Source organism: Ictalurus furcatus, chromosome 28, assembly GCF_023375685.1.
Source record: "Ictalurus furcatus strain D&B chromosome 28, Billie_1.0, whole genome shotgun sequence".
Classification (NCBI taxonomy): domain Eukaryota; kingdom Metazoa; phylum Chordata; class Actinopteri; order Siluriformes; family Ictaluridae; genus Ictalurus; species Ictalurus furcatus.
The window spans coordinates 7,886,658-7,900,746 of NC_071282.1; the positions used below are offsets into that span (position 1 = coordinate 7,886,658).

The window sequence follows — 14,089 nt, forward strand, 5'->3', positions numbered from 1 at the left end:
CACAAACCACTGCCCTCTCACTCCTAGCTTTTTTTACCTGATAGTCCAAAGTAATTTAATATAGTTTTTTTCATCCTGCCCAAGTGACGGTCTCTTTCTCCCCTTCAAACTCTTCTCTTGCTTTCCTGCCTTTTTTGACTATTAAGAGTGATAGCCTGTGTAAGTGCAATAAAAAAAAGCCCAGACTTTTGAATCTGCATAAATGACAGCTAAAACACTTTACAAACATTGCATATGTAACTCGCTATGTAACTACTGACCAAGTTTCTATTTGTAATAAACATGTAGACTAACATTGGCTGCAGCCTGTAGGTATAATGGCCAAACAGGAAAGTCATTGTGCAAAATATCCCCACTATGCTTATACTATATGCGGAACTCACTATTTATGTGCGGAGCTCACTTTCAGGTGGAAAAAAAACAGTCTATAATATTTTTTCTCCTCTTTTTTGTGGATAAAATTGAGAGCGATTTTGGTAAAAAATGTTGGTTTTTTTAAACTACATTTTAGTCCTGTCTTTTTTCATCAACAATATTGCATGTTGATATAGTCACATTGTTGACGGACATGAATGACCAACATTTGCTCACCTAAAAATTGTGTGGTCTACCACCAAAGGTGCCATGTTCTACATTGTGTAATACGTCTAGATTTAAATAATCAGGAAATAAAAGCTAAAATTCTGATCTATTATCTCATATTCATCTTTTGATCTCAAACCCAAACGTCTTCAATGTATAACAAAAACAAACCCTATAGCACCACCAACAGGTGAAATTTGCACTCATGTTTATGCTAATAACATTTTAAATGTAAGGGCTTGAAACAAAATTTTTCTGCCATTTTTAATTTTCTGAAAACCTACTTTTTTTAAACTCTTCCTTGACACTTCATCGGATCTTCACAAAATGTGACTCAGATCATCGTCAGACCATTACCGAATATTGTGCAAACGAATTCGACGACAAGCACACTGAAATGGATGAGGTCATATCTCCATAACACTTCAGCAGATTCAATCCAACATGAGTATATGTCATAGGCATCATAACTTGAGGGAACCTGCAGTTTTGGAACAGCGGCATTTAGTGATCATGAAAGATATGGAAAAAAAGATTTTTGCTTAAAACTTCTGAGTGGTTTATCCTAAAATCCTGAAACTGGCCTTTTTAGATTTTGTGGGGCATACTGAGTAAAAGGATATGAAATTTTACTATGTTGGCCATTTTGGGTGTCAGCCATTTTGAATTAAGTCGTACAATACTGTTTTTGACCAACGTCTTGACATGTTATGAAAATTGGTACTATTCCCTGAAGGTACTTAAAATGTTTCAGGACAGCACCACCTTGTGGTCAAAAATTGTAAAGGCTAATACATCCTTTTTAATAATTATTACATCCTAAAATGCCTAATATTTCATTTAATTTTTGGTTAACCCTCCTTTTGGACAATTAACACAACACAGGCAGTTGCACTGCATTAACATACCTGCTTTGCTCAGCCAACAGTGCTCCCTCATCCTTCAGTCTCTTACTCTTGGCTGCACAGTTCTCCAGCAGTACCTCACGCCTGCGCTTGATTGCATGCAGCCAATCTACTCCTTCCAGCTCCATGTTATCTTCCACCTTTGCTGATTCTGCCTCAAACTGCTGCACCGCTGCCTTAGAAACCTTCTCCCCAATCTTCCTATTCCAGCTAAATGAAGTCATCCTGTCCAAGATAACAAGCCTGTATTTCAATCTTACAAGGACAGCATAAGTGAAAAACAAGTATCATGACTATAGACAAAAAGTTTTTAATTGTTTATAAGCTCTGGACAGAGAGGTTGGAACCAAGGACTGCAACAATTATTGTGAATACTCAATAACGTTGATTATGAAAAATGATTGTCATGGAATTTCATATTCAACTAGACATTTCCTTAAACAACAAAAGAGAGGTGTTATAATAAAATCTATTTCAAGCAGTTTTCTCTGAAACTCTTGATAAAACCCACAGAAGAAATATCACCATGTCTCATCACAACATTTCACCTCAGGACCGGTTGATGTAGAGCACCACAAATATGCACAAAGCACAGTTCTCTCTGACGGGATACAAGCTTTCACATATATGTGCCGCACTTACCTGTAATCCTCCTCTCTGTGTTGCAAACACACAAATCCACATTAAAACAGAAGTATAAGCCAAGCCTTACACATAGCAAAATAGGATTAATTCAGTTTTTATAAGCATTATTTTATAAGCAACATTATTTATTCATAAACAGATTATTTGCTGATTATTGCACATGAATAATTTGAAAATGCTTTTTGCACCCCTATATTCAATATATCCCACTTAGTACATCCCATTCAATATATCACAAAGAGAAACGACTGAAATTCTACATAAATATCCACAGAATTATCCAAATAAATATCCAAATTTCTATAAATACAGTCAGAGATTGCAAGCAAAGTGGAACAGTGTGTGACAGCTAAATGCATGTGCGCTCCGCTCAATTGCTCACAGCCAAATTGAACGCTCCACTCATGTACCACTCACCAGTAAAACAAAGTTTGCTCAAATCCCACTCTGACATGATATTTCTCTGTAGTATAGTTTCAGTTTGTAATACATTGCTTGAATAAATGCCTCAATTACAGTAGTAGAGATAATAATTATGATATTTGTGGGTGACATTCTGTTACAGGCTGTGCCTTTTATTAATTGTATTAATTTATTTAAATGTAATCAATTTAAACTGATTAATTTAACAGATGTTAGCAAGCGGCGGTGAGTGGTCTGAGCGAGCAGAGAAGGAATCTTAAGAAAGGTGTGATCTGCCCTGGTGGAATTATCAGCATTCTGCTCCGCTCACATGGTCCAATTGGTGTATGTCTCTTGTCCTTATGTAATTGCAGAAAGAATAAGAATTTGGATAACTACAAAGCAAGAAAACACTAAACTCTTGTCACATATGGAACACTTTATGGGGTGGCTGTGGCTCAGGTGGTAAAGCAGGTAGTCCACTAATCGCCTGGTTGATGGTTCGATCCCCAGCCCACATGCCTCCACATGCCAAAGTGTACTTGGGCAGAACACTGAACTCCAAGTTGCTCACGATGGCAGGCATTGTAGCGCTGCTGCCATTGGTGTGTGTGTGTGTGTGAGAGAATGGGTGAATGAGAAACAGTGTAAAGCACTTTGTAGAAGCGCTAAGGTTAAATATGACAAAAGTTCTCTCTCTCTCTCTCTCACACACACACACAGGTTGTAATTCAACCTTAAATTATATGCAATATATTGTTCAAAAGGGCCATTATATATACACAATTACCTGGAAACAAATTACGGACTATTTTGCCTGCCTAATTTCTGCTGATCTGTGAACAATAGTGCAATTGTTAGATAATACCCATGACCAAGTGATGAACCCTCTCAGCCACAGAAACCCCTGTCAAACCTATTGATTTAGGCCATTGGCCAAGACCAATTGGCTCACCCAATAGATAACACCCAAAGACCCTCACCAGTACATCTGATGTCCTAAGATTCACAAAAGGGGGTTGGGGGGTATGGGTAGTCATCCCAGGCTCCTTATGGAATGAGACCTTTGTTCCTTCCCCCGGGATTACAAAGTCCCCCATCTTCTCACCACCACTCACACATTCAACAGAACCCATCTTTTAACAAATGCATCAAGTTACATCTCCTAAAAGGTCAGTGACTCTTAAAATGATGCATCTTGGTTTTTAAACTTGTTGTCTATTAATGTCATGCTTTGTTTGTATCATGCGTTACAGTTCATTATTATGCTTTTGATCATTTAACATGCATTCTAATGGCTAGAGTGTACTGATAACAGCAAGTGTGTGATGTTTGGTATGTGTGTGATAGTTATTTACTTCCCTAAAAGTTCAATGTTATTACATCCATGTTACAACATTTGTGACCAAAGTTCTAACATTACCTTGTGGACAGTGCAAAGCACATAACTCAGAGACCAGTATACTAATTGATGTCAGAGGAGGAGAATGCAGTTAACCCCTGATCGGTTTTGCTGATTAATCGCCACTGATAACCAATAGTTCCAGCAATTGGTTATCAGCAAAAATCTATATCAATAGCTTTTCCCGGTTGTGTCCATTGCGGTAACGGCTGAGAAGGGTTCAGCGTCATTATACAGTATGAGAGTGGCCTCTAGAGGCTAAAAAAACTGTCTGACAAATTTTGCTGTCTTATTTGACGTGTTTTTTATTTTATTTTATTATACCATTTGCCTTGCACCTCCAGGGTTGAGGGTTCGATTCCCGCTTCTGCCCTGTGTGAGAGGAGTTTGCATGTTCTCCCTGTGCTATGAGGGTTTCCTCCGGGTTCTCCGGTTTCCTCCCCCAGTCCAAAGACATGCATTGTAGGCTGATTGGCATTTCCAAATTGTCCGCGTAGTGTGAATGGGTATGTGAGTCTGTGTGCGATTGTGCCCTGCAGTGGATTGGGACCTGTCCATGGTGTCTCCCGCCTTGTGCCTGGAGTCCCCTGAGATAGGCTCCAGGCTCCCCATGACCCTGCTTAGGATAAGCGGTACAGAAAATGGATGCACATATTAATGTCTATATATTTATTTAATTTTAAACAGTACAGTACACTTCCATGGTACAGTTAGTCCTGTTTATTGTTGTAATAAAGTTATGCAATATTTTACCTTGTTTATGTTTTTATTCAGTATCAATATTAAAAACTATCGGTTGATTAATCAGTTATCAGCAGGTACTTCCTCAACGTAGTTATTTGTAAAATCTACTATTGGTCGACCTCTGCTTAATGTAGTGTTTCCCCTATTTTTAGGATATTATTGCCAGTATACACGGAGGTAATATCTTATGAAGTATTAATAAATACACTAATTTCAACTTATAGCTGGACAAATAGTTGATCAGCTACTGAAATATTAAGTTTGCAAACATTTCCCCTTCTGAGCTGATCTGCTAGTTTCCCCCTACATATTTTTGGTGGAATATGAGGACAGTTCAATCAAAGTTGTTAAAACCCTATAGCTAATACCTTCCAACAAAATCACAAAGTGACATACAGTTGTTATCCCCTATAACAACCATTTAAAATATATATTATATATATATATATATATATATATATATATATATATATATATATATATATATAAATATAAATATCGAAAATAATACAACATGTAACTTCTAGGTGTTTCTTTCTGCCCAGATGTGCATTGTTAAAATGATTATTTAAATAATTAATAGCTCTGAATGTCTACTCCTGGTTTGAGCCCTAGGCTTTGCCTATGAAGACTGCATTTGTCAGTTCATACAGGATTTCAGAAGTTTTATTGTTATTGTTGTGATCAAAAATGCTTGATTTTGCTGCATTGTTGTTGTTTTTTTTGTGATGCAATATGCTGAGTTTTTTGTGGAAAAATACTTGAATTGGCGAAATTGCAATTGTGTGAAATTGTTTTGTAATTACGTGTATATGAGATCATGTGCCACTGACTGGGAAACGGCTTATAGTTCCGGTTATTAAAAAATGCTCGTGTTCCATTTGAGACAATACTACCTTTCTAAAATTCATACAGTAGACGGTAGAGTACATAGTGCATAGTGTAAGTGTATAATATGTCATTTGGAACACAACTTTAGTATTTACTCTCCGATGCATGTTTTCAGAACTGAAGTAACGCAATGAGTAAATGCACCCCGTGCCGTGTGCAGACAAACTAATCGATAATGAGATTAGTTGACAGCGATTTTCATAATCAATTATTATAGATTTTATCGATTACTTATTGCAACTCTAATTTATTTTCAATTAATTTTATTTCTATAGCGCTTTTAACAATGTACATTGTCACAGCTTTAAAGAAATATATAAATACAGGATATAAATTTTAAATTTATAAATGGATCCCCACTGTGCAAGCAAGAGGCAAAGGTAGCAAGGAAAAACACCCTGAGACGATATGAGAAAGAAACCTTGAGAGGAACCAGACTCAACAGGCAGCCCATCCTCATGTGGGTAACACCGGATAGTGCAATTCTAAATAATTCCCTTCTATAACTGTGTACTACATGGTCAAAAAGTGCAATTGTGTAAATAGGAAATTCATTATAGTTTTAACATGAAATCTATTTTGTTGAAGTTATCAACTGTTCACTGATGGAGACTTGAGTGTAAAACTGTTCTGGGTAATTGCAGTTGTAAAGCTATCAAAGCAATTGTAGTCCTAAACCATCAAATTACAGACTGCCTCTAAACAGATTCCACTCCAAGGTAGTTGTTGGAAAAAGCCCATCCCTGAAACAGGCTTAATTATCAAAGGGACAATTCACCTCAGTCTCAGCAACAGGTGTGTAATACCACCTAAAGTGACATTCAATCAGTTATAGCATGGGAGCGGCAGTGGGACATCAAGAACCATCCCTGAACAAAGGGGTATGTGACCGTAATTATCATTCAGAAAGGCATCTATTCTAGCACCTCACCATTTGGGGGTCACACCTGTAACGACATCAATACTGTCAGAACAGAAAGTGGTCACATTAAATGCTATCCTTATTTTACATTTTTGAGATATTTGACTTCATAATTTTTTCTTACAGTAGCCAAAGTGTTCATATCAATTGCAGTCCAAAGTCATCTTCTTGGTTTTTAAGTGGAACCATCCAAAGTAATCTCATGCCTCTTTAGGTTGTCCGTGTGGAGAAATCTTCACCAGCAGCGAGTAGGGATGTCACAAGAACCAATACTTCGGTACCAAGTTGGTACCAACATTCTTAAAACGTGACGGAACTTGTTTTTCTGCAGTAACGTGGATATTGTTGGTAATGAAGGTACCGGGGTTGCAATTCTTCCGGAACTGAAGGTGGCAGCAAATACGCACAAGTGTTTCAGTCAGTCCATAAGTGGTAAAGAAGAAGAAGAAGAACACCTACAAGCACACGGGAAAAACTACAGAAGACGACGAAAGGTAGCGTCGCTGCATTGCTGGTGTGCAACCGATGCTATCCTTCATTTCAAACAAAGCGAGGAAACACCTGGAATTTGGCGAAACACCTGAAACACAGGCCCTATATTATGTTTGTTTAAGGCAGCTGGCATTGTGGCCGTGAAACTTGTGGCTAGCGTTTCAGTGTAAACAGACCAAAACAAAGACTTTTGAAAACGAAGTCGTGGCTGCCCACATTCGCCCCATGATTGGGCCTTCTGGATCATTGCATATCCTTCCCTGATTCGTCAATTCCCTATCATATGACCATTATGCTGTGTTCATACATGCAGTGGTTTTACTGCTGCAAGTCGTCAGTCGCTGTACTATGAAGTTGCCAATAGGCGTTCCTACTACCGGTTGCCATAGTAACATGGGTGGTGCTGCTAAAATTAAACATTCTGGAGGGAGAGGATCTTATATAAAATTCCCCAGTGTATATACAGTATCTCACAAAAGTGAGTACACCCCTCACATTTTTGTAAATATTTGATTATATCTTTTCATGTGACAACACTGAAGAAATGACACTTTGCTACAATGTAAAGTAGTGAGTGTACAGCTTGTGTAACAGTGTAAATTTGCTGTCCCCTCAAAATAACTCAACACACAGCCATTAATGTCTAAACCTCTGGCAACAAAAGTGAGTATACCCCTAAGTGAAAATGTCCAAATTGGGCCCAAAGTGTCAATATTTTGTGTGGCCACCATTATTTTCCAGCACTGCCTTAACCCCCTTGGGCATGGAGTTCACCAGAGCTTTACAAGTTGCCACTGGAGTCCTCTTCCACTCCTCCATGACATCACAGAGCTGGTGGATGTTAGAGACCTTGTGCTCCTCCACCTTCCGTTTGAGGATGTCCCACAGATGCTCAATAGGGTTTAGGTCTGGAGACATGCTTGGCCAGTCCATCACCTTCACCCTCTACTTCTGCAATGCAGTGGTTGTCTTGGAGGTGTGTTTGAGGTCATTACCATACTGGAATACTGCATACTGATCATGCTCTGCTTCAGTATGTCGCAGTACATGTTGGCATTCATGAACTGTATCTCAATGAACTGTAGCACTGTCCCTCAGTGCCAGCAGCACTCATGCAGCCCCAGACCATGACACTCCCACCACCATGCTTGACTGTAGGCAAGACACACTTGTCTTTGTACTCCTCACCTGGTTGCCACCACACACGCTTGACACCATCTGAACCAAATAAGTTTATCTTGGTCTCATCAGACCACAGGACATGGTTCCAGTAATCCATGTCCTTAGTCTGCTTGTCTTCAGCAAACTGTTTGTGGGCTTTCTTGTGCATCATCTTTAGAAGAGGCTTCCTTCTGGGACGACAGCCATTCAGACCAATTTGATGCAGTGTGCGGCGTATGGTCTGAGCACTGAGAGGCTGACCCCCCCACCCCTTCAACCTCTGCAGCAATGCTGGCAGCACTCATACGTCTATTTCCCAAAGACAACCTCTGGATAAGACGCTGAGCATATGCACTCAACTTCTATGGTCGACCATGGCGAGGCCTGTTCTGAGTGGAACCTGTCCTGTTAAACCGCTGTATGGTCTTGGCCACCGTGCTGCAGCTCAGTGTCAGGGTCTTGGCAATCTTCTTATAGCCTAGGCCATCTTTATGTAGAGCAACAATTCTTTTTTTCAGATCCTCAGAGAGTTCTTTGCCATGAGGTGCCATGTTGAACTTCCAGTGACAAGTATGAGGGAGTGTGAGAGCAATGACACCAAATTTAACACACCTGCTCCCCATTCACACCTGAGACCTTTTAACACTAACAAGTCACATGACACCAGGGAGGGAAAATGGCTAATTGGGCCCAATTTGGACATTTTCACTTAGGGGTGTACTCACTTATGTTGCCAGCGGTTCAGACATTAATGCTGTGTGAAGAGTTATTTTGAGGGGACAGCAAATTTACACTGTTATACAAGCTGTACACTCACTACTTTACAGTGTAGCAAAGTGGCATTTCTTCAGTGTTGTCACATGAAAAGATATAATCAAATATTTACAAAAATGTGAGGGGTGTACTCACTTTTGTGAGATACTGTATACATCATATCCTACGAGATGAAGGAGAAGCAGTGTGCGCGCAGCCATCTACAAAAGCACAAGCACCAATTAGCTTAGCGCCGTTTTAAAACGAAAACCCACTAGTGTAAACAGTGCCTGAGAGAGGTCGACTATAAAGCACGCATACAGAGAAAACTGATGGGTCTATTTAGACTCTCGCTTCTTGTTGCTCACCCTCTCTGGCTGCATCTGAAATTGCATACTGTGACAGTACCTACTGCATTCAATTCAATACCTACTGAATACGGCATATAAATATTATATATTTTAATCGTTTTCATTTTTGGTGACGTTATAAAAATGTCACCTACATCATGTCACCAGAAATGCAGTTAACTGTGTCCCAATGGCTGCATCCGAAATCGCATACTACCCTACTACACAATAGGTGAAAAGCAGTATGCCAGAGGGGTAGTATGTCCAAATTCTCAGTAGGCCAGAAACAGTAGGCAAGAAATACCCAGATGGCATACTGCTTTTGGTGAGATTTCGCAGTATGCAACTGATGTACACTACACTAGTCAAAAATCCCATAATGCAACGGGACTGGTGCAGACGAGCCCAGAAAAAAAAAATTGACAAAGACAGCATGCCAGCTTTTTTAAGTATTAAACCGGACTTGTTTAACAATACCCAAATTAACTGTTAACTTGTTGAAGGTTTAAACAAGAAAACAGTTGTCACAGCGTTTGAAACCTGCTGTGTGATCTCCATCATACATTAGCTGGCCAAGCTAACAGCAATGAATTTACCTCAGCCTGTTAACACTGCCCACATTAAATAGCTAATTCAGTTAACTTTCCTGATGTGTATTTTGCCATTAGTGTGGTTGCTTTAATCTGGTGATCCCTAAGATTTTTGTGTTTATAATTACAATGAAGGTCACATGGCAATGCCAACATCCGGGATTGCATTAATACTACACACACATACTGATTAGTGCGTACTCTTTCAATGGCCATGCAGTAGGTGCTGCATCGACTGGAGTACGTACTGTACTGTCACAGTATGCGATTTCAGAAGCAGCCAATGTGTAATGAGACAGGGTCCTTAGCAGTGCCCCAACTCGTGTACACGATATAGAGGGTATGCACGTGACGTCACGGTAGCCGGAACTCGCCGTGGTCACGCCCACTGAGTGGCCAAAAGACTGAGCAGCAGCATTAAAATACAGCATGAATTCCAAGAAAACACAGAAAAAAACGCATCTAAAATGGGAAAAAGCTATTGTGCGATCAATTGTGCTAACAGATTAAACAAGAATTCAGAGCCATCTTTTTACAGAGTACCAAAAAACCATTCAGTCCTTTTTAACTAAATAGAGAAGTTTAAGTTCTTTTGGCATGTGGTATTCATGTTGTACATTGATGAGTAATTTGCTACATATTTCTTTTTAAACGCTGCCTATTTCCATTGATGAATAATGGGGCTCATTCATTCACTGACTGTGTTTTACCTTCACAAATAGTTTTTTTATAGAAATATATAATGTTAGTAAGTGGAAGCAGTGTTAGCTTCAAAAAACTAGGACTAGCTAGCTTACGATTTACCAAATAAAATTATATAATAAAATAAAAATATTTGTACATACCTGTCCAGATACAACCAGAATGTATATTTGTGTTCTTATCACTAATTTCTCCAACAAATTCTGCCTTGAAGTAGGACCAAGCATCAAGGTTTTTACATGCCTTCAGGCTTTGCTTAGTGTATTTCCTTGGCGTCTAAAGCAGGTATATATAAATGTCGGAAAACCGATTTCTGGCCACATGCCAATGTCCATGGACCACAGGTTCTTGGGCAAGTTGTAAGGGTCACTATCGAGTCCAACTGCCTTTAATTTAAGCTGATAATCGTTATTTATACTAGCATTTTCGCAGCTTCCCCTATTAAAAGCAGCCATTTTGCTGGATGTTTTGCCACTCAGTCTGGCCGAGGGGGGGGGTGTGTTCCGATGGGAAAGTGATATCAATGCATACCCTTTATAGTGATTCACTACCTATTGAACTAGGGAGCTGGTTGAGACATACCCATCATTAATTAACATTGCTTTGAAGTGACGCTTGAGAGAGCGAGGATATTTAATTTGACTTACTTCAATCCCTGTCTCCTCGCATGTCATCCTTGCATCCTAAGGGGGTAGAGCTAAGATGCAAGGAAAGGAAGCGAGGGAAGGAAGCGAGGGAAGGAAACGAGGATGCACAAATAAGAAATGAGAATCACCCACATTGTCCAGTGGTTCCATACTGCAGATTCTCAGCGGAAGCAGTACCTCATCCGGGGATTTCTCACCTGCCGTTTTATGAATACTGAGAATTTGCACATACTAGTCCTTTGGCGTACTGTTTTTCACCTACTGTGTAGTAGGGCAGTAAGGATATTCGGACCCAGCCTGTGTCTCTCCAGAGCCCGTCTATTATTAGAAATTCTCTGGTGTCTCTCTCTCGCTCTCAAAAAAACTGATTTCTGGGATATTGTATATAATCTGCAGACGTCAGGAAGCCGCTATTAGTGATGGGAAGTTCAGATATTTTACTGACTCGGATCTTTGAATCTCGATCAGCAAAATGAACAAATCTTTTTTTGAGTAATTTTGTTCATTTCAGCACAATATAATTAAAATGTTACATGTGAAATTCCCCAACACATCTAGTACTTACGCAAACGTTGATCACATTTGGAATAAAAAATAAACTATAGGCTAATGCAGCCAAGGCTGAATTATGAAAACAGAAATGATTGATTAATTGCTTAGCTGGGTCTTCAGGCTATGCAGTCTTTTAGTTCACCTCATCTCCTGATCAAAGTCGTTCTGTTCCCAGGAAAAAGAAATGATTAGTTCACCTCTTGAGTCTTCGGGTTCGAGTCGTTTGTTCATCCCATGACCGCCCCATAGGCTGAATGCAGTGGGGCTGTGACATGATGAAGGAACGACTCGAACCCGAAGACTCAAGAGGTGAACTAATCATTTCTGTTTCCGGTATTGCATGGTGCATTGCCTATGGGGCGGTCACCAGAAGAACGAACAAATCGAACCCCAAGACCCCAAAAGGTGAACTAATCATTTCTGTTTTCGGTACAGAACCTATGGGGATGTTGCAGCCCATGCGCGGTCAAAAGTGAACGTATCACTCTGAGACAACTCGTTGTTCCCGAGTCATATTAAAGATTCGTTCAAAATGAACGAATCGTTCATGAACGACACATCACTAGCCGCTATCAATATAAGGGAGACTCAGAGTAATATGCATTTGTAAATAACAAACTATATGATCTCCAACATTACTGGGTAATTACAGTAAAGAGCTATACGAATAGAGATAAGCCTACATGTATCAGACAATCAGAATATGTTATACACAACAACAAGCGCTACTGTAAACCATACTTATAACGAAACCATTAATAGTTGTAAACATTAATCTAGCAGCAGACGTAACAGCAGCATTAATGTTTTATTTCTTATCTATACAAGCATTTCGATGCTCGTGACAATATCTAGCTTGGACGTGTTTCTCTAAGACATGAAACATCTTTTATTTACAAAACCGCTCGGCTCCTCTGACGCGGCATTCCGCTTCAGAGTCTGCTCTCTGCACCAATGTCTGCAGGCTCACGGTCACGTGCACGGGCCTGAAGTTCCCGTGCGAACATTTGCTGAACAGCGACCCCTAGCCACCGATTTCTACACAACACCTGAACTTCCAGGAGAGAGGCGGGATGTCCGCTAATATTATAGCATTTTATACACATAAAGGACAAAATTAGAATATGTGAAATTGACATGCCAAAAGATAAGCATTGGACATTTCTTGTGGGTGATTTTACCTCTTCGGCCCATGTAAATGCACAGAAAATGTTATTGTTACGTATCAGTGATTAAAGTGCCAATTTAGAAATTAAACGGGTGTGCAACATTCCCAATAGCCCAAAGTCAACAGCGCATTTTTGATTAATGTCTCTACAAACTTTGGTTATAGCACTATTAACTGCTGCCTAGTGCAGCAGTTTATAACTGTATGAGGGGGAATTTGAGTAGGTAATAAAAGTAGCAAATGGTGTGCACGGAAAAACACAACATGTCTTATGGGTTCTCATAAAGGAGATTTTACCCCTACAGGTGAGGTATGCTCACTGGTATTAGAATAAGTATTTAAAAGTAAAACTGCTAACTACACGTGACTAAGGTGTCCTTTTTAAACTTAAACTGGTGTCTGGAGCCATTGTTATTGTCACATGACATGAGATAATTTCAGGTTTAACGCCGCTATTTAAGCGACAAATACGCATAATAACATACTAACATGCTCAATTGTCAAACCACTCTTGTTAACTTACGTTTTTCGCAGAGGTTTCTTGCTAATATAACATAGACCTGAACCCGGAAGTATTATTTCAGAAACAGGAAGAACCGGAAGTTATGACTTTTTTTTTGTAGTTGCCTAATATACGTCCCTCAGGTTTGTGCCGATTTTCTTTATTATTCCAATATTATTCAGATTTTTTTAAAAAAAATAAATAAATAAAATATTTCAGTTGCCAATAAATAATTTATTCTGGTAGTTGATGCTGTTTCTAACAGTTAATATACTTTTACTTACATTGTATGTATTATTTCAAAACGTCACAAAATGTGCTGTGAAGTTATTAAATGACATGCGCGGGGCATTTCTTTTTATTTACTTATTTACAGAGGTGGGTAGAGTAGCCAAAGATTTTACTCAAGTACAAGTAAAACTAGTCTACTGTAGTGTTAAGAATTACTTGAGTAAGAGTAATAAAGTATACAAGGAGAAGACTACTAAAGTAGTAAGTTACTTCGGATCTGATTAAAATGAAGGGAAAATCCTGAATCTCAGACTACATGGAGAATTGTAAGTCCCACCTCTCATTGAAAGTCTCTCTGTTCTGTTTATATGATATAAAACCTGGGTTCAAGATGAAGCAGAATATCCTAGTCCTATGATAGGTACAATAACACACAAACTTTCATTTT

The 14,089-nt window shown here is 39.2% G+C and overlaps 1 protein-coding gene across 1 annotated transcript in view; it reads right to left on the minus strand.

The window, feature by feature from the left end:
• The window catches only part of ttc33 (tetratricopeptide repeat domain 33), a 42,531-nt gene extending 29,032 nt beyond the window's left edge, over positions 1 to 13,499 (minus strand). The window contains exons 1-2 of the mRNA XM_053618411.1: positions 13,432 to 13,499; positions 1,491 to 1,712 (exon numbers count right to left, since the gene is read on the minus strand). Of these exons, the coding sequence (XP_053474386.1) occupies positions 1,491 to 1,711 (221 nt within the window). The 5' untranslated portion in view covers position 1,712; positions 13,432 to 13,499. The remainder of the gene's footprint in view (positions 1 to 1,490; positions 1,713 to 13,431) is intronic.
• Between the last annotated feature and the right edge of the window lie 590 nt (positions 13,500 to 14,089).